This window comes from Bombus huntii, chromosome 10 (genome assembly GCF_024542735.1).
Source record: "Bombus huntii isolate Logan2020A chromosome 10, iyBomHunt1.1, whole genome shotgun sequence".
In the NCBI taxonomy this organism is placed as follows: domain Eukaryota; kingdom Metazoa; phylum Arthropoda; class Insecta; order Hymenoptera; family Apidae; genus Bombus; species Bombus huntii.
This window is the reverse complement of record NC_066247.1, coordinates 11,742,872-11,757,102: the sequence shown is the minus strand read 5'-3', so window position 1 is coordinate 11,757,102 and position 14,231 is coordinate 11,742,872. Positions and strand designations below refer to the sequence as shown.

The 14,231-nt window shown below is 35.0% G+C and overlaps 1 protein-coding gene across 3 annotated transcripts; it reads right to left on the bottom strand.

Annotated features, from left to right (window-relative positions):
* Positions 1–6,546: 6,546 nt before the first annotated feature.
* Positions 6,547–14,210, bottom strand: LOC126870376 (poly [ADP-ribose] polymerase tankyrase). 3 transcript variants are annotated; one of them, XM_050628030.1, is made up of 12 exons: positions 13,542–14,210; positions 12,751–12,953; positions 12,339–12,664; positions 11,997–12,250; positions 11,586–11,919; positions 11,351–11,481; positions 11,046–11,274; positions 10,580–10,965; positions 10,052–10,504; positions 9,419–9,945; positions 8,983–9,332; positions 6,547–8,885 (listed from the first exon to the last, which is right to left on the bottom strand). In XM_050628030.1, the coding sequence occupies exons 1-12, from the start codon at positions 13,732–13,734 to the stop codon at positions 8,645–8,647; spliced, it is 3,627 nt and encodes a 1,208-aa protein (XP_050483987.1). In that variant the 5' UTR covers positions 13,735–14,210; the 3' UTR covers positions 6,547–8,644. The 3 variants fall into 3 exon arrangements, with proteins under 3 accessions (XP_050483987.1, XP_050483988.1, XP_050483989.1); XM_050628031.1 differs by having other exon boundaries at positions 10,298–10,504; XM_050628032.1 differs by lacking the exons at positions 11,351–11,481; positions 11,586–11,919 and having other exon boundaries at positions 13,542–14,209.
* Positions 14,211–14,231: the final 21 nt, after the last annotated feature.

The following is a 14,231-nucleotide window of genomic DNA, read 5'->3' as shown; positions in this document are numbered from 1 at the left end:
TTCACCTTTACGTGTACATAATACAAGTAAAAGAGAGAGAGAGAGGAAAAAAGGAGTCAAGAACCGTATCTACAAATCGGTAGAGTTGGCAAAATTTGAATATCTTCTTTTTATAGCATCAGCTTCTATCACGAGTTACGGCTGTGTATCATTAAAGAACAGCCTTGAGAAAGAAATATGCGCTAATCCTACTGATCCTTGAGCGATTAAAGAACACGCACAATAAATCACTATCTGACGCTACGATCACACAACAGGAAAAAAATTGACAGTCAAGGTCAGGATCAAAAGATATTAACGACCGCGAAGAAAAGAAAAATATAATTTAAGAAATGAAAAAAATAAACTTAATAATACTTAATACATTAAACAAATAGACACGTGAGAGTCTTTTGGTAATCTAAAAACTAGTAAAACACAGTTAGAATAATGAAATAGTCCATAAAACTTTCATACAACATCACGTGCGTTTTTACTATCTAGGTCATGATCTGACCGCGTGCTTAAAGAGTATGTATTTCTAAAAATCTTATCAGCCAATTCATCATTGGCGCTACTAATCTGTTACAAGCTACTGGCTGAAAACGCTGAGATTCTCAGACCGCAAAAGTTCTCGGGAATCGGTATATTTCAGCGATCGAAGGCGCCGTTGAGGTCGGTCCTCTGGCTGTTATCACCGTCGCGTTTCTGGTTCGAAGCAGCCTGATAACCGACATATCCTTGCCGCCTGTACACCCTCAAGTACGGAATTTTACCGGACAAAGTTTAGTGGCCGAAACCATAAAGAAGAGGCGCACGTTATACTCGCGCGTAGATTTCGCGAGATGCTTTTCTATAACGATAAAAAAAGGGAAAACCGCGTGCCGAGATAATTGGATCTGACGCCAATGCTAGCTGGGCATGAACAGTTCGAATACACGTGCGTTATCTATAACGAGAATTATTTATAGCTTGAGTTCGTAATTTTTCAGCTTTCTGAATCCTCAAACTTTCGAATTGTCAAATTTTTTAGTTTGATAATTAGAATTATATATTATAGATGATATTTCATATATATTATAGATGAAAGTCTCAGATTTTTAAATCTCTAAATTCGTAAATTCTCGAATGTTCAAATCCCTGAGTTCTGAAACTTTTAAATTACAAATTTATTTCAACGTTTTGTTTAGCTATTCTTTATATTCGCGCGGCGTAACATTCTCTTGTGATGAATGATAGTCCACGATCGATCGATGATCGATTTACCATCGATCTGAATTCTTTTCAATTGTACCTTCGAGAGTCACCAGGAATTCGATTTTATCGATAAAGCAAATGTCATTGAATTGCGCGATAAATTGTACAGATATTCTCACAAAGTATGACGACTGGGTCACATTGTCTTTCCTAATCGATAAAATTTAGGGACCATGTAAAATTTAGGGATGTGTAAGATATCACGATTGACGATTAAGATTCGTACAAGGCAACAATAAACCTAAATTTATACGGTCGATAAGGTCATGCCACGTTCAGAATACAATTATATTTGAGAAACATTGAGATTCGTTTAAGCGAAGATAGCCTTTTGACTCTTGCTGATTTATATGTGGAACAATAAACCGTGAAAAACTGATACAATAATGTCGATGCATAAATAACATAACGTAATGCAACAATAATGCGTACGTAAATATGTAAGTATCTTCATCTGCAATCTGATGTATTTCTTATCAAGCCGGTACTCCACTTCAAAACTGAATTTCAACATCTAAATAGCACAATTAATTTTGTAACACTAATGTCGAATTTAAAAACATCATATTCAAAGAATAGCACTGATCTACCACAATTCGAGATACTTTCGTCATTAAATACATATAAAGTAGAAGGGAACACGTAAAGTTAATACGTGACACAATAGTACCTACGCTAACCTGACTCCTAAAAGTAAATAGCGTACGCTTTTAAAACGATCAAGTGTTACATAAGCATCAGAGGGGCGACAAACTCTATCGTACATTCACCGCGGTGCATACTACTTCCTCTCAACCTTATCAACCGTACAAGTTCATATTCCTACATTTTGAAAATATGAAAAGAAGATAACTATCTCGCATAGAGGTTATTTTCGATATATCTATATATAATTCTGTTACCAGGAATTCTATTATTCATTATCACCTATAATGCAATGTAATCGTTTAACGGATTTCAATATGAAGATTACAGGAGGAAAATGCATGATAAGTACAATTTTGTCGATTTTCTGATTTTTGTTTTTTACTGGTTAAAAGGCAGTGGATACAAATTGCAACATTTCTCTCCACTTTCTCCGGAAATGCATGGTGTCGTGGTATACGCGTGGGAATAATACGTGCAAACAATTCGTCTTGTGTTCATACAACTGTCTCCCGGGTAGGCGTCCAAGGAGAGACGAGTGACCGGAAAACACGAGTACTTGGTGCGGGGGCACTAAGCACGCGGGCATGCGTACGTAAAAACGAACAAAATGCATTTTAAGAGAGCAGTCAAGCCGGTTACGAGAAGAAATCGGCTAACAAACCTCGAACGCGATCCTTGCGAGTCACTACTTTCGTTACGTTATTATATTTAAATTGTTTTAAGACATTTTCATTTTTCAAAATTAATACAATTGTGGCAGCACGTGCCACGGAACTTTCCAACGGCTTCGCGATACAAAGCGCTACGCTATCAAAGCGCAACACCGACGTGCCCAATGTGCCATCGATATCCTTACGCTTCTTCCGCCGAATTCTCGGAAGAGCATACACGCGCCAGCCGCCGCGGTACATCTAATGAACGCACGCTAGTGGGGATATCGATGGGCAACGAAGGGAAGGATCCGTTCGATCTGGAACAAAAGGACAGTCTGTCTCGAGCCATGAAATGAATAAGTCCACAGTACCATTGCGTAGCAAACGCGTCGATTGAACCCTTGGTATTAATTGTTAGTTTTTGTTACCAGTTATTTGTTGATCATATCTGTTAATTGTTATTTGTTGACTCTGTCTATTAAATCGTTTGTTAATAAATTGTTGTTCGTTAAACACCAAGAGTAGTTCCTTAAATGCACTATCACCTACCAATCACCTCACAATGATGTTTTTTAATTTAAAACAAGGATAAAATGTATATAAATATATGTATAATATTACATTGAACAAAATTTGAACAATAGGTCATAATATAAACATTAAATTGATTAGCACTGTTTAGGTTGACAGAATATACACTACGTCAGTCAGATATAGAGTCAAAGTTCGTATTTTTTAAAAGTACTTGATTTTTTAAATAACTAATCTGGAATCGAGTATTAAAAACACAATTATAATCAGTAATGTATAAAAAAAAAGCAGTGGAATAAAAATCGCGAGCAATATTTATTTATTGTTTCCGTCGTCGTGAGGTCAGGAGCCAGTTAATCGATCCCTCTTTCGCGTCATTCAAAACGGCGGACATTAAACAATAAACGTTGCTAATAATGTTCTTCCCAACCATAACCGCTAATCAGTCGTGTCACTTTCCTTTCTTTATTAACACGATAAAAGCATTTCTTTGAAATGTAGACCCGTAATCGCGCTTTCTGGCGCTCTCGTCTCTCCTACGTATAATGCAAATACAAATGCATATCAGAAATTTTTCAGGTCGATTATCACGCGCACGTGTTTCGCTGAGCAGTGTACATACATTTCGCGCATCTAATATGGTTCTGATGGGTAAATTTAGAGCGATATATGTGATATATGTGATACATAAGCGAGATAATAATGCTAACCAGATAAACTCTTTTCTACGTGACATTCATTACGCACTTCCAACGAATGTTATCTCACAGTTTGTTTGTAAACAAAGTGGTTTGCTTCTCGCGAATGATAATACACTATTATGTGCTTACTATTACAGAACGCAACTACAAACAAATTTTATCGAAATTTTCTAGTTGCATAGTGCTGCATATTATAATCAATTGTATAATCCTACGCGCTTCTGTTACATAAGAAATCGTAGTCAATGCGCAGCCGAATGTTTCCATTCTCATGTGGCATCGACCGCGGTACGAATCAATTAATTCCGCAGGTTACACAGGAGTGCTTTTTACGTTTTTCTTTCAATGGAGATAGAAGATGATTTGATACAAATTGTTATTTGATCCATTTGATCCATGTTAATACATTAACGACCGTTGATTGTATTATGGTTTTATATGGTTTTTCATGTGGGTCAATTGTTAGTGACTCTGAAGAAAGGAGAATTTCTTATATTGACTTTAATTAATAATAGTTACATAGCGAAAAACTTTTCAAATCTTTGCTTTTCTTTTAATTACAGAATTTTATGGTTTTATACTTCAAGATTTTGCTAAAATCAATGGTCGTGAATGTGTTGAATTATAAATGAAACACTGTGCTATCAACAATACGAAATAAAAAAATTGTAAAAAATTATAATGGAATAACGAAGATACTACTTACGTATTTTTTGGACTGAAGAATAGTACTACTTAAGATTGGAATGAAACCAAAGAACCAGATTGTCCTCTTAATTTTTCACGCCTCAGTTCTTCTTTTGAACTTCACAATTTTCTACATACTCTTCCCAGATATTGTCACATTGTCTATTTTTTGAGATCGTTAATGACAAAAGGATCTTCGAGACGTAAGTATAACGCAATATATAGATCTCTTTAAAACGTGTGAAATGAGCACATCGTAATACGCCGGTAGACTTTTTTGTCTCGCTAGGTATTTAATTTCTTCGAGCGCAAACAGGAGAAGTGAGTCGCAAAGTGTCGAAATTTACACGAGATGCAAATGGATATGTATATACTAATTACCAGCGTAAAGATTTTCACGTGGCGAAAACGATGCAGTGCATCGTTCGTGCCAACTTCTCGAATGTCACGAATTTCGCATAATTCTCTTGTTATGTGTATGGGGTGACACTTACGGATTTACTTCCGTGAGATTAATAGTTGGGACACTTAAGTTGACTTAAGAGGATGATTAGGTTCCTTTAACAGCGGTAGTGACGGTCGCGAATCGCGCAATCTAACCTACACTTTCCGACTGCCTCCAAGTCTAAAATCTGAAAGCACCGGCGCGGCGTGAGTGTCATAGTGTCATCCGACGGCACGTCTCTGACGAGCCGGTGTTCCCTCACTGCGCATGCGCCGACTCAGCCTCGTGGCCTTCACGTGATTTCGACGAAACTACGAATCAGAACGCTCCTAAATCCACGTGCTTGCATTCTTACGCTGCCGGGTGACAGAGTCACTTCGTAGAGCGGGATAGCAATGTCGATTATCGAGCAATACCGGTTTTTACCTGAACTTTTATCGTACCTCGTCCAAATATTCTCTGAAAATAAAATTTGGAAGTTATTTTGATAACAAGAAATCCTGCGTGACTGTTCCACTTTATGATATCCAAATGTATTAGATAGCGTCCCGACCCACAAGAACACGTGATACCTTCGTTCGCATGATACACAATACGTTTTCAATTATGGAGTGTAAGCAAAGTTAACAAATTCGGAACTATTGGTGAAAAGATTTAATCCCCTTCTCTTATCACTGTAATTGATATCTTAAAATTTTTACTTAAAAATAACTTTCCTTTACGATCGTATTATAAACCTTGCCAACGAAAACTTCACGTGTTCTTTTGTACAATCATTTTTTAGAATATATCTTCAAATGTAATGTTGTAAATTATAGAAAACTAATATATAATCGGATTTTGTTATTCTGTATCATAGAAATATCATAGAAAAGTTTTAGATTTGATAATTATGTGATATACATATGTACGTATAATACTTTTGTTTGAAGTTGAATTTACAATAAAGTCGGAAATTAGCGTTGCGAAAAAATATTTATATATGTAACACTTATATTACTTAGAAAAATATACGACAAAAATATAATACATATTAAGGAATTGGTTTATCATAGTACGTTCTGTTTACTTTTAGATAAGATTCTCGGTTCTATAAAGTAGAGCCAGTTCACTATTTGGCCGCCATATTTAAATTTCTTTAAGGCATCTTTTATAATAGAGGATTGATTGCAAAGGTCATAAATACCCAAAAACCATAAATCATAAAATAAACTAGGATTATGATTGACCACCCCATAAAATTTGTAATAAGTAATTTACAATATTTTTGATAAGAATAAGTATGAAAGCTTGAAAATTACTCGGTTTAATAAAATAGAAAAACTAGTAATACCCCATTTTCTCAGTAATGTAACAGCATCGATGACGTATAATTTGTGAAAAAATACGAATTATGTAACGACTGTACGTCGTAGAAATGAAACAGAGTCGTTTGCTTCTTCATCATTGTCTGAGACATGGATAAACGGAGATATAAATGAGCTCCTTTGGTAATACGACACTGTCGCATTTCTTCAATGTAAAACTTTCTATTATACTCTAGCTTGCTCCGTTAAATCCATTGTCATTAACAACGAAAGATTACAAACGAAAATCTAATATAGCTAAGAACACGACAAAATATTAAGAAATTAGTGCACGAAGAAAAAGTATTAATTTTTTATATTTCATTATTTTTCTTTCGCATATTGCTATCGTCTAGTTACGTTTATTGGAACATTGATGTACGTACTTTTTTTAAATTATGAAATCAGTAGTAAGGCAAAAAACGAAGAAATGAAAGTGTAAAATCGGATGTAACAGTAAAACGATTTTTTTCTTTCTTAGAATCAGTCTATCTTCTTACAGTCAAAGCATAGAAATTGAATACGTTGTCGACTGTCGAATACAGTAAATACAAGGACAGAATTTTTTCGTGTGTTAGTTTACAATAATTGATTACTTCGTGTCTTCGTGTAAGAGCGCAGAATTAACAAATGTTGATTTGTTGCATCAGTTTCTTGAGCACTTATTTAACGAACACATATATTCGATATATACACCCATAAATAAAAACCGTCACCTAAATAATTATTAAGAGCATGTTCGGATATCGTAAAAACATCTGTTTTCTTGTACTTCACATACGTACAATTGTAAATTCGCATACTTCTTTTTTCCATTAGTATTAAGAGATGTGATCTCCATATTGAACGCATATGTGTATGAATAATATCGTGAATTAATTGAAGCGCGGTTATCCCTATTATCTAAAGAGATCTCTTTAGCAATTTCATTAAATAATAATGAAAATAGTTTTTTGTTTACAGAACATTAAGTTCATCTTGTTTGATATTCTTTCTTTTTTTTATATAATAGAATAAAATATACAAAATTATGATATATTAATTAGTTTATACGATTCACATTAAAATATTTGTCGACTTTTTACTCGTAATTTTAATGTTTACACGGCTATAGACGTACAAGAAAAGAGTGGCTTCGTTGTGTAATTTGACAAATAAAAGTGTAACATATATTGTTCATCACCTGAGAAAAGAATCCAAACTTATACATAGAAGAGTAATAAAAACACGATAAAAGAATGTAATCGAAGTATATCGTGGAGAAAAATAGATATACGTACAATAAAATGTATATTTATGTACAGTATTTGAAATTGCTACGAGCTTATAGGAACCCTGTTGATAATGTCGACAACACGAGTGAATTTATTCTGTGTCCGAAATATCAACCGAATATATAAAATACTCGCTTACGTATATACATGTTATAGGTAAAGTCCAAACTTTAGTTTTATGTGAAAGTTTGAATTGAATTTTATACGATAAAACGAAGATTTATGTGCGAACGATACGAATACTAAATATAATACCATTCGTTGTATTAATCATTTTAATTAATCTACCATGAACGGAATCATTTGTGAGATTCGATTCGATAAATTGATCTTTATATTAGGAAGATATACCTTTTCAGAACTTTGTCAATAACAAATTGACTTTAATCCGCAGATTGTGCTCATGATTATATTATGATGACTTACAACGTATTTCTAGTTATTTACAAATTAAATATTTGCTCACGGACTTTACCCATAACGCATGTAATTGAAGTAATTGCTTTAACCAGCACAATTATTTACTTTGAAATTGACAAAGATATAGAAATACTATGCTTTTCTTTTTCACCAAATTTATACGATTTTTTTAAAGATATTTTACATCACGCTGCAATCAATCGACAATTAGATGTGATGATTGAAACATCGTTTCGTACGTATGAATATAAAGATAAACACGTTCATCGACACCTAAATTTACATAAAAAATCATGCTGGTCTTCGATATATTCTAATCCATACTGATATATGTACACTGCAGTCAATATACATCAATAATCAGGCATGTATACGATTGCGTGGTCTAATTAGACCAGTATATTATCACAAAATAAATGCTAAAAATTAAATGTCCTATCAATTGTCTTCTTTCTTTTCAACGTTGAACGAATAGATCCGATATATATACTTATATATCGATAAAATTTATCTATCACTGTATTGTAGATTCATTCGAACAACCCTTTCCTACTTCAGCTAAAGAAGATAAAAAATGGAAGAATTGATTCCAAAACGAAATCGTAATTTGTTTCAACCAGATTCAAGACAGAGTGTTACACGTTCGAGGTCTCTGACAGCAACAAAGACTTCGAAACCTTGCCGCTGGGCTAGACTCTTCTGATCACCGTTCTTCGACACTCTCATTTCCACCACTTTCTTGCTGAGGTCTCGCGATTTGGTACGTGATAAGATATTCCGGATATGCTTGTTCGCCTCTATAGACAACATATTCGGGGAAAGCTAAACCACCTTGGGACGGCCTACCCATTACACTATGGTGTCCTGGCGGTGCGTGAGCCATTTTCATCGCGGAAAATTGCAAAAATGATTTTCCCAGTGTGACACGACAGAGTAATAAATGTCTGTAAATGATATACATAATATTACAAGTGTAAGGAATAATAATAATGATTTTAGAATAATTTAAAGTTCAAAATTTATTCGTTTCTATATGCTTACCTATGACAAATGTAACAACTTCGGTCTTTATGAGCAGGACATCCAGTACCTCCACATATTCCATACACATATTGATTACTTTTACTACTGTGCTCCGCAAAATAAATTCCGGCGCCGAACATACCGCCGATATACGCATGTCGTTCATCGAAACCCTTCTGAACGATCGCATTAATAAATGGACTACCATGAAATAACATCCTCTCGTTCGCCTGTGGCAAGCTCGATCCAGGAGTAGTCCTGGATCCAGTACTCGGAGAAGAAGGCGCGGCTGCACCAACTTCCTCAGCAACTTCTTGTCTTCTATGCGCGTAACGTTCCCATAATTTACGATTTTGCACTTTTTGTATCTATTTTAGAAAAATCATAAATGAATTATTAAAATTGTTAGCTATTATTCGAGTATATATTTTACAATCACGTATAACAAACCTACCCTAATTATGTTATATCGAGAAAATATACCACCAGAATGGCCATTATCTCTATGTTGTCTAATAGTGCTTTGCATTTCTTCCTCAACAGCTAGAAATTCTTTATCCTCAGCTAATAAGTCTACTAATAACGTCCCCGGTGTAATAGTCGGTTGCCACGGAGTACCGGCAGTTGTATTTAAAAGTTTTTCCATGCCTTTGATTAATTTATGTCTATAACCATACGCGGATACCCCAACTTGTTTCAGATCTTCGTGACCCATCTCCGCTAATATATCTAACGTAATTTGTTCACGTTCGAACAATTCTAATAAATGTTCTAAACCAAGGCTCTGAAGAAAACCGGCTACAGTCGTAATATTCGAATTATCTTTAGAATCTTTGGAATCTCTTTCAGAACACGTCTCAGATGGCGGCATTGGACTTAAACAAGAAGATGGTCTAGCAAGTGGTACGCATAGAGTCATAGCTGTTCCAGAAGGCATAATGACGGTTTCTTGAGTAAGTGGTGGTGGTGGTGTAACTGGAACTGAACAAATTTCAATGATATACACACGTATATACACACGCATATATATATATATAAACATACAAATATATTTGTAATTGTAGATGTATCATTGAAATACATTTACCCGCAACGATACTGGGTGGCCTACTGTTAATAGTATTATTACCATTACTATTTAAGTTAATGGCAACTCCGACGCCACTGTTACCAGACGGTATTGACGGTACTACTTGCTGTGAAGCCATAGCATCTTGCAATAAGCATCTTACATCGTCAGCGCAAGCTAGGTCCAAAGGAGTTTGTCCTTCTTGATTTTTCGAGAAAGGATCCGCGCCATGTGCCAATAAAAGGGCACATAGCTGTGTCCTACCTTTCTGTGCTGCTTCGTGAAGTGGTGTAAAGCCCCATTTGTCAGTAGCGTTTACTACGGTATTATATTTGATGAGTAATGCGGCAATATCTAAATGACCGTAACTTGAAGCATTGTGCAAAGGTATCAATCCTCCTTTATCTTGAGCATTTACGTCTGCTCCACGTTCAAGCAAAAACTCGGCTACGTCCATATTGTTGTATCCCGCTGTATTAAGGTATTAGCAGGTTATATTGCGTGAATCAATACAAAAAAAAGGAAGATAAAAATTAAGAGACTTACCGGCTAAATGTAATGGAGTACTATTACGACCTTGTGCATCCCTACAATTAATATTATCTTGTGTAACAAGTCGCTGTACTCTTGCTAAATTTCCTTTTTTTGCTGCATCTAAAAGTGCACTATTCCCTCGTAATAAATCGGCTACGTCTTGATCATCATCTCTTACTAAATCTAAAGGTGTTGCACCGTCTCGGTTCTTTTTAGTGGCATCTGCACCGTGTCTCAATAACAGGCGAACTATTTCATATTTTCCTTTAGCTGCAGCTTCATGAAGTGGAGTGAATTTCCACAAATCCGCAACATTTACAGATGCACCATGTTTTACCAACAATTCCGTTACTTCATAATGACCATAAGAGCAGGCATTGTGTAAAGGAACGAGTCCACTAAATATATAAAATTAAATACTTTCTTTGATTATTGTGTTTAAATAACTATATAATAAATTGTATAACGAACTACTAACCCTTTATCTTTGGCGTGTACATCTGCTCCATGTGCCAATAAATATTCAACTACAGGCACTCTATTAAATCCCGCTGCAAAATGCAGCGGTGTGGAATGCCGACCATCTAAATCTCGACAATTAACAGCCAATGGATTCGTCCGTAAAATTCTTTCTACTGCCGCTAAGTCGCCAGATTTACTCGCTTCTAATAGCTGCGCTTCCGCGTCGTCTGTCCCACTCGGTGGATCTGTAAAATAAAAATGAGAATAGAAACATTCTTCAGGTGGAAAATATTTGGTATCTGTAGTGAATTAGTTTCGAACCTTGTAATATTTTAAGGACATTTTCTGCAGCTATTTGTGCTGCAGTATAGCCCTGAAGTGATACTATAGATGGATCAACATTGTATGATAACAATATTCTGCAAGCTTGCACATTGTCTTCTCTAACACACCTGTTTATGCAATAATATTTTTTTTAAGTAAGAGAATCATATATTTTCTCATCATAAAATGAAGAAATAAAAAAACTTTAAATGTTCTAGACAATTCACAGTACCTGTGTAGTGCAGTTTGCCCTAATCCATCTAAAGCATTGACTTTTGCATTATGTCTAAGTAGCACATCCATTGCATCATAATGAGAATGATCAGTAGCAACATGAAGAGGTGTAAGATAGTCTTTATTTTTCTCATTTAAGGCAGCATTTTTCCTAATTAAAGATTCTATTACTTGTTTTCTCTTGGGATAAGGAGATGCAACGGCATAGTGCAGTGGTGTATCCCCAGTGTATGGGTGTTTAAAGTTTACAACTTCTTGGGACAGGTACTTTTTTAATTTAGTAAGATCTGCCTGCCTGCAGGCATCCAAGAGGCAGTGTCCCTTGTATTCGTCTACAATTAAAGTGTATCTAACAAAACCATGTTCTGTGTGCTTTTCTAGAAGAGTACTATCGACATAGGAAACATACATGTCAATCTTTCTTGTAATTCCAATGTCGGGGCTACGTCAATGGCGCTTTTACTGTGGCAGTTTAATTGAGTCGGATCGGCGCCCTCGCTTAAAAGCAACGAGCACACCTCAACTCTGGATTTGCTAGCAGCTTCATGTAGCGGAGTAAATGCCCACAAATCGCTGGCATTAACTGCTGCACCGTGTTTAAGAAGTGCTTCAGTCACTTCAAAGTGACCATACGAACAAGCATTGTGAAGTGGTACAAGACCTCTATAACATAATCATTGGAAACGAATTATTTCATATGTCAACTTTTAATAATTACATTAGATAATGCTGGAGTTAAAGAGAAATTTACCCTTTATCTTTTGCATGCACATCTGCACCATTTTGCAATAAAATTTGCACCAGTCTTGACCTATTGTATCCAGCAGCTAAATGCAATGGAGTAGATCTTCTGCCATCACTCGCATGACAATTTACATTTAAAGGATTCAGAAGTTGTAAAAGACGCTCCTCATTTCCAGATCTTGCTGCTTCTAATAATTCATCCTTCTTATATTCTCCTGTTAATACTGGTTTAGTTGCAGGATCTGCCAATTCTAATGCCGTTTTCCCTTCTGTATTTCTTATATTGGCATCTGCTCCATGTTGTAGCAGAGCAATACACACGTCTATTTTACCCTATTAGAATAATCAGTATATTAGATTTAATAAAATTGTCTTGAAATTAAATGAAAATTAGTAAATCGAATGGAATAAAATTATACTTTAATTGCAGCTTCATGTAAAGGTGTATAATTCCAATTGTCTCTAGTGTTTGGATTAGCCCCTGCTTCTAAGAGCAGTCTTACAACATCAGAATGTCCAAAAGAACAAGCATTATGCAAGGGATGTAGACCTCCATCGTCACGTGCTTGAATGGATGCCCCAGCAGACAGCAAGAATTCTACTACATCTATCCTACCATAACCTGTATATTAACAATAAAAAATAAACATTAGAAACACAATATTAACAACAACAATTTTCTCAGTCTTTTCTTCTTATAAAAAATATGTTTATCTTCCATTATTTCAAATAACATTATTTAAATTATAAAATGACAACATTGTAAACTAAGTGTTCTAATTGTTTTAACTTTTAATGTAACGATGAAATCGTACGTTGCCAATCATAAGTGATGTAATAAGGAAAATTCTAAACTATATATTAGATATTATCAATGTAGAAGGATAAGAAAACTTGGTACAAAGATTATGTTCTTCATTTGCGAAATGTAGAAAATATGAGTTTGTGTCCAACAATAATTATTTTAGTTCTTTTATACTACAAAATATATTTAAATTTCATTATAAATATATTCGATTTCGAAAGAATTATTCAAATGGTAATATGACAACATTGAGAACTAAGTGTTCGAATTGTTTTAAGTCCGCGACATGACAACGAAATCTTATGGTTTCAATCGGAGGCTATGAATCGAAGGAAATTCCAAGTTGCATATTGGATTTTATCAATGCAAAAGAGCAAGAAAAGCTGGTGCAAAAATGATGCTTACCAGCTGCAAAATGCAGAGGGGTGGACTTGCGTCCGGCAGTGTCTCGAGCATTGACCGTCTTCGGTGTAACCAACGCCTTTACCCTTGCAAGGTCTCCGGTTTTACATGCTTCGAACAGTTCCCTAAGAGGATCGGTGTTTCCAGATCCCGATAGGGAATCGGCATTTGTCAACGTCGATCTACGTCCTGCCATTTTACACCGCCATTTTCACGCCACTATCCGACAGATACACTTCACTGTGTATGGCTCATAGTGTTGAAAGCTTTCACGACGACACCGAGATGAGTTGCTATGGTACAATCTAGTGGCGCCGCCTTACACCCAGAAGTGATCATTTTTTAAAAGTCCCATAGCATGAAGTACATTAGTATTAGTAATTAGTACATAATTGTACTGTTGGATCTAGATGCAAGAAAGGGCCTCAGTACCCAAAAGTACATTCAAAGAAAACTTAAGGCATTACGAAATTAAATATTTTTTTATCCATGATGGTATTTCTTGAAAACTGTTTATAATGTTTAAAAATGTAATATTCCTTCTCTGTATATTTAGTATTATAATAGTATTAATGATATAAGAAATTAATGAATAAAGATACTCATAGTCTTCTCTCGTTATATAAAATAGAAATCTATTATTCTCTAGAATAGGGATGTTATAATTCTTTGATAAAATTATATTATTTAACA

Excerpts from the sequence above, each read along its gene's own strand:
- LOC126870376 (XM_050628030.1), bottom strand. The coding sequence starts at position 13,734 with ATGGCAGGACGTAGATCGACGTTGACAAATGCCGATTCCCTATCGGGA. Across the intron at positions 12,665-12,750 it reads TACATGAAGCTGCAATTAAA|GGTAAAATAGACGTGTGTAT; the intron begins GTATAATTTTAT and ends TTATTCTAATAG. Across the intron at positions 10,505-10,579 it reads TACTCCATTACATTTAGCCG|CGGGATACAACAATATGGAC; the intron begins GTAAGTCTCTTA and ends ACCTTAATACAG.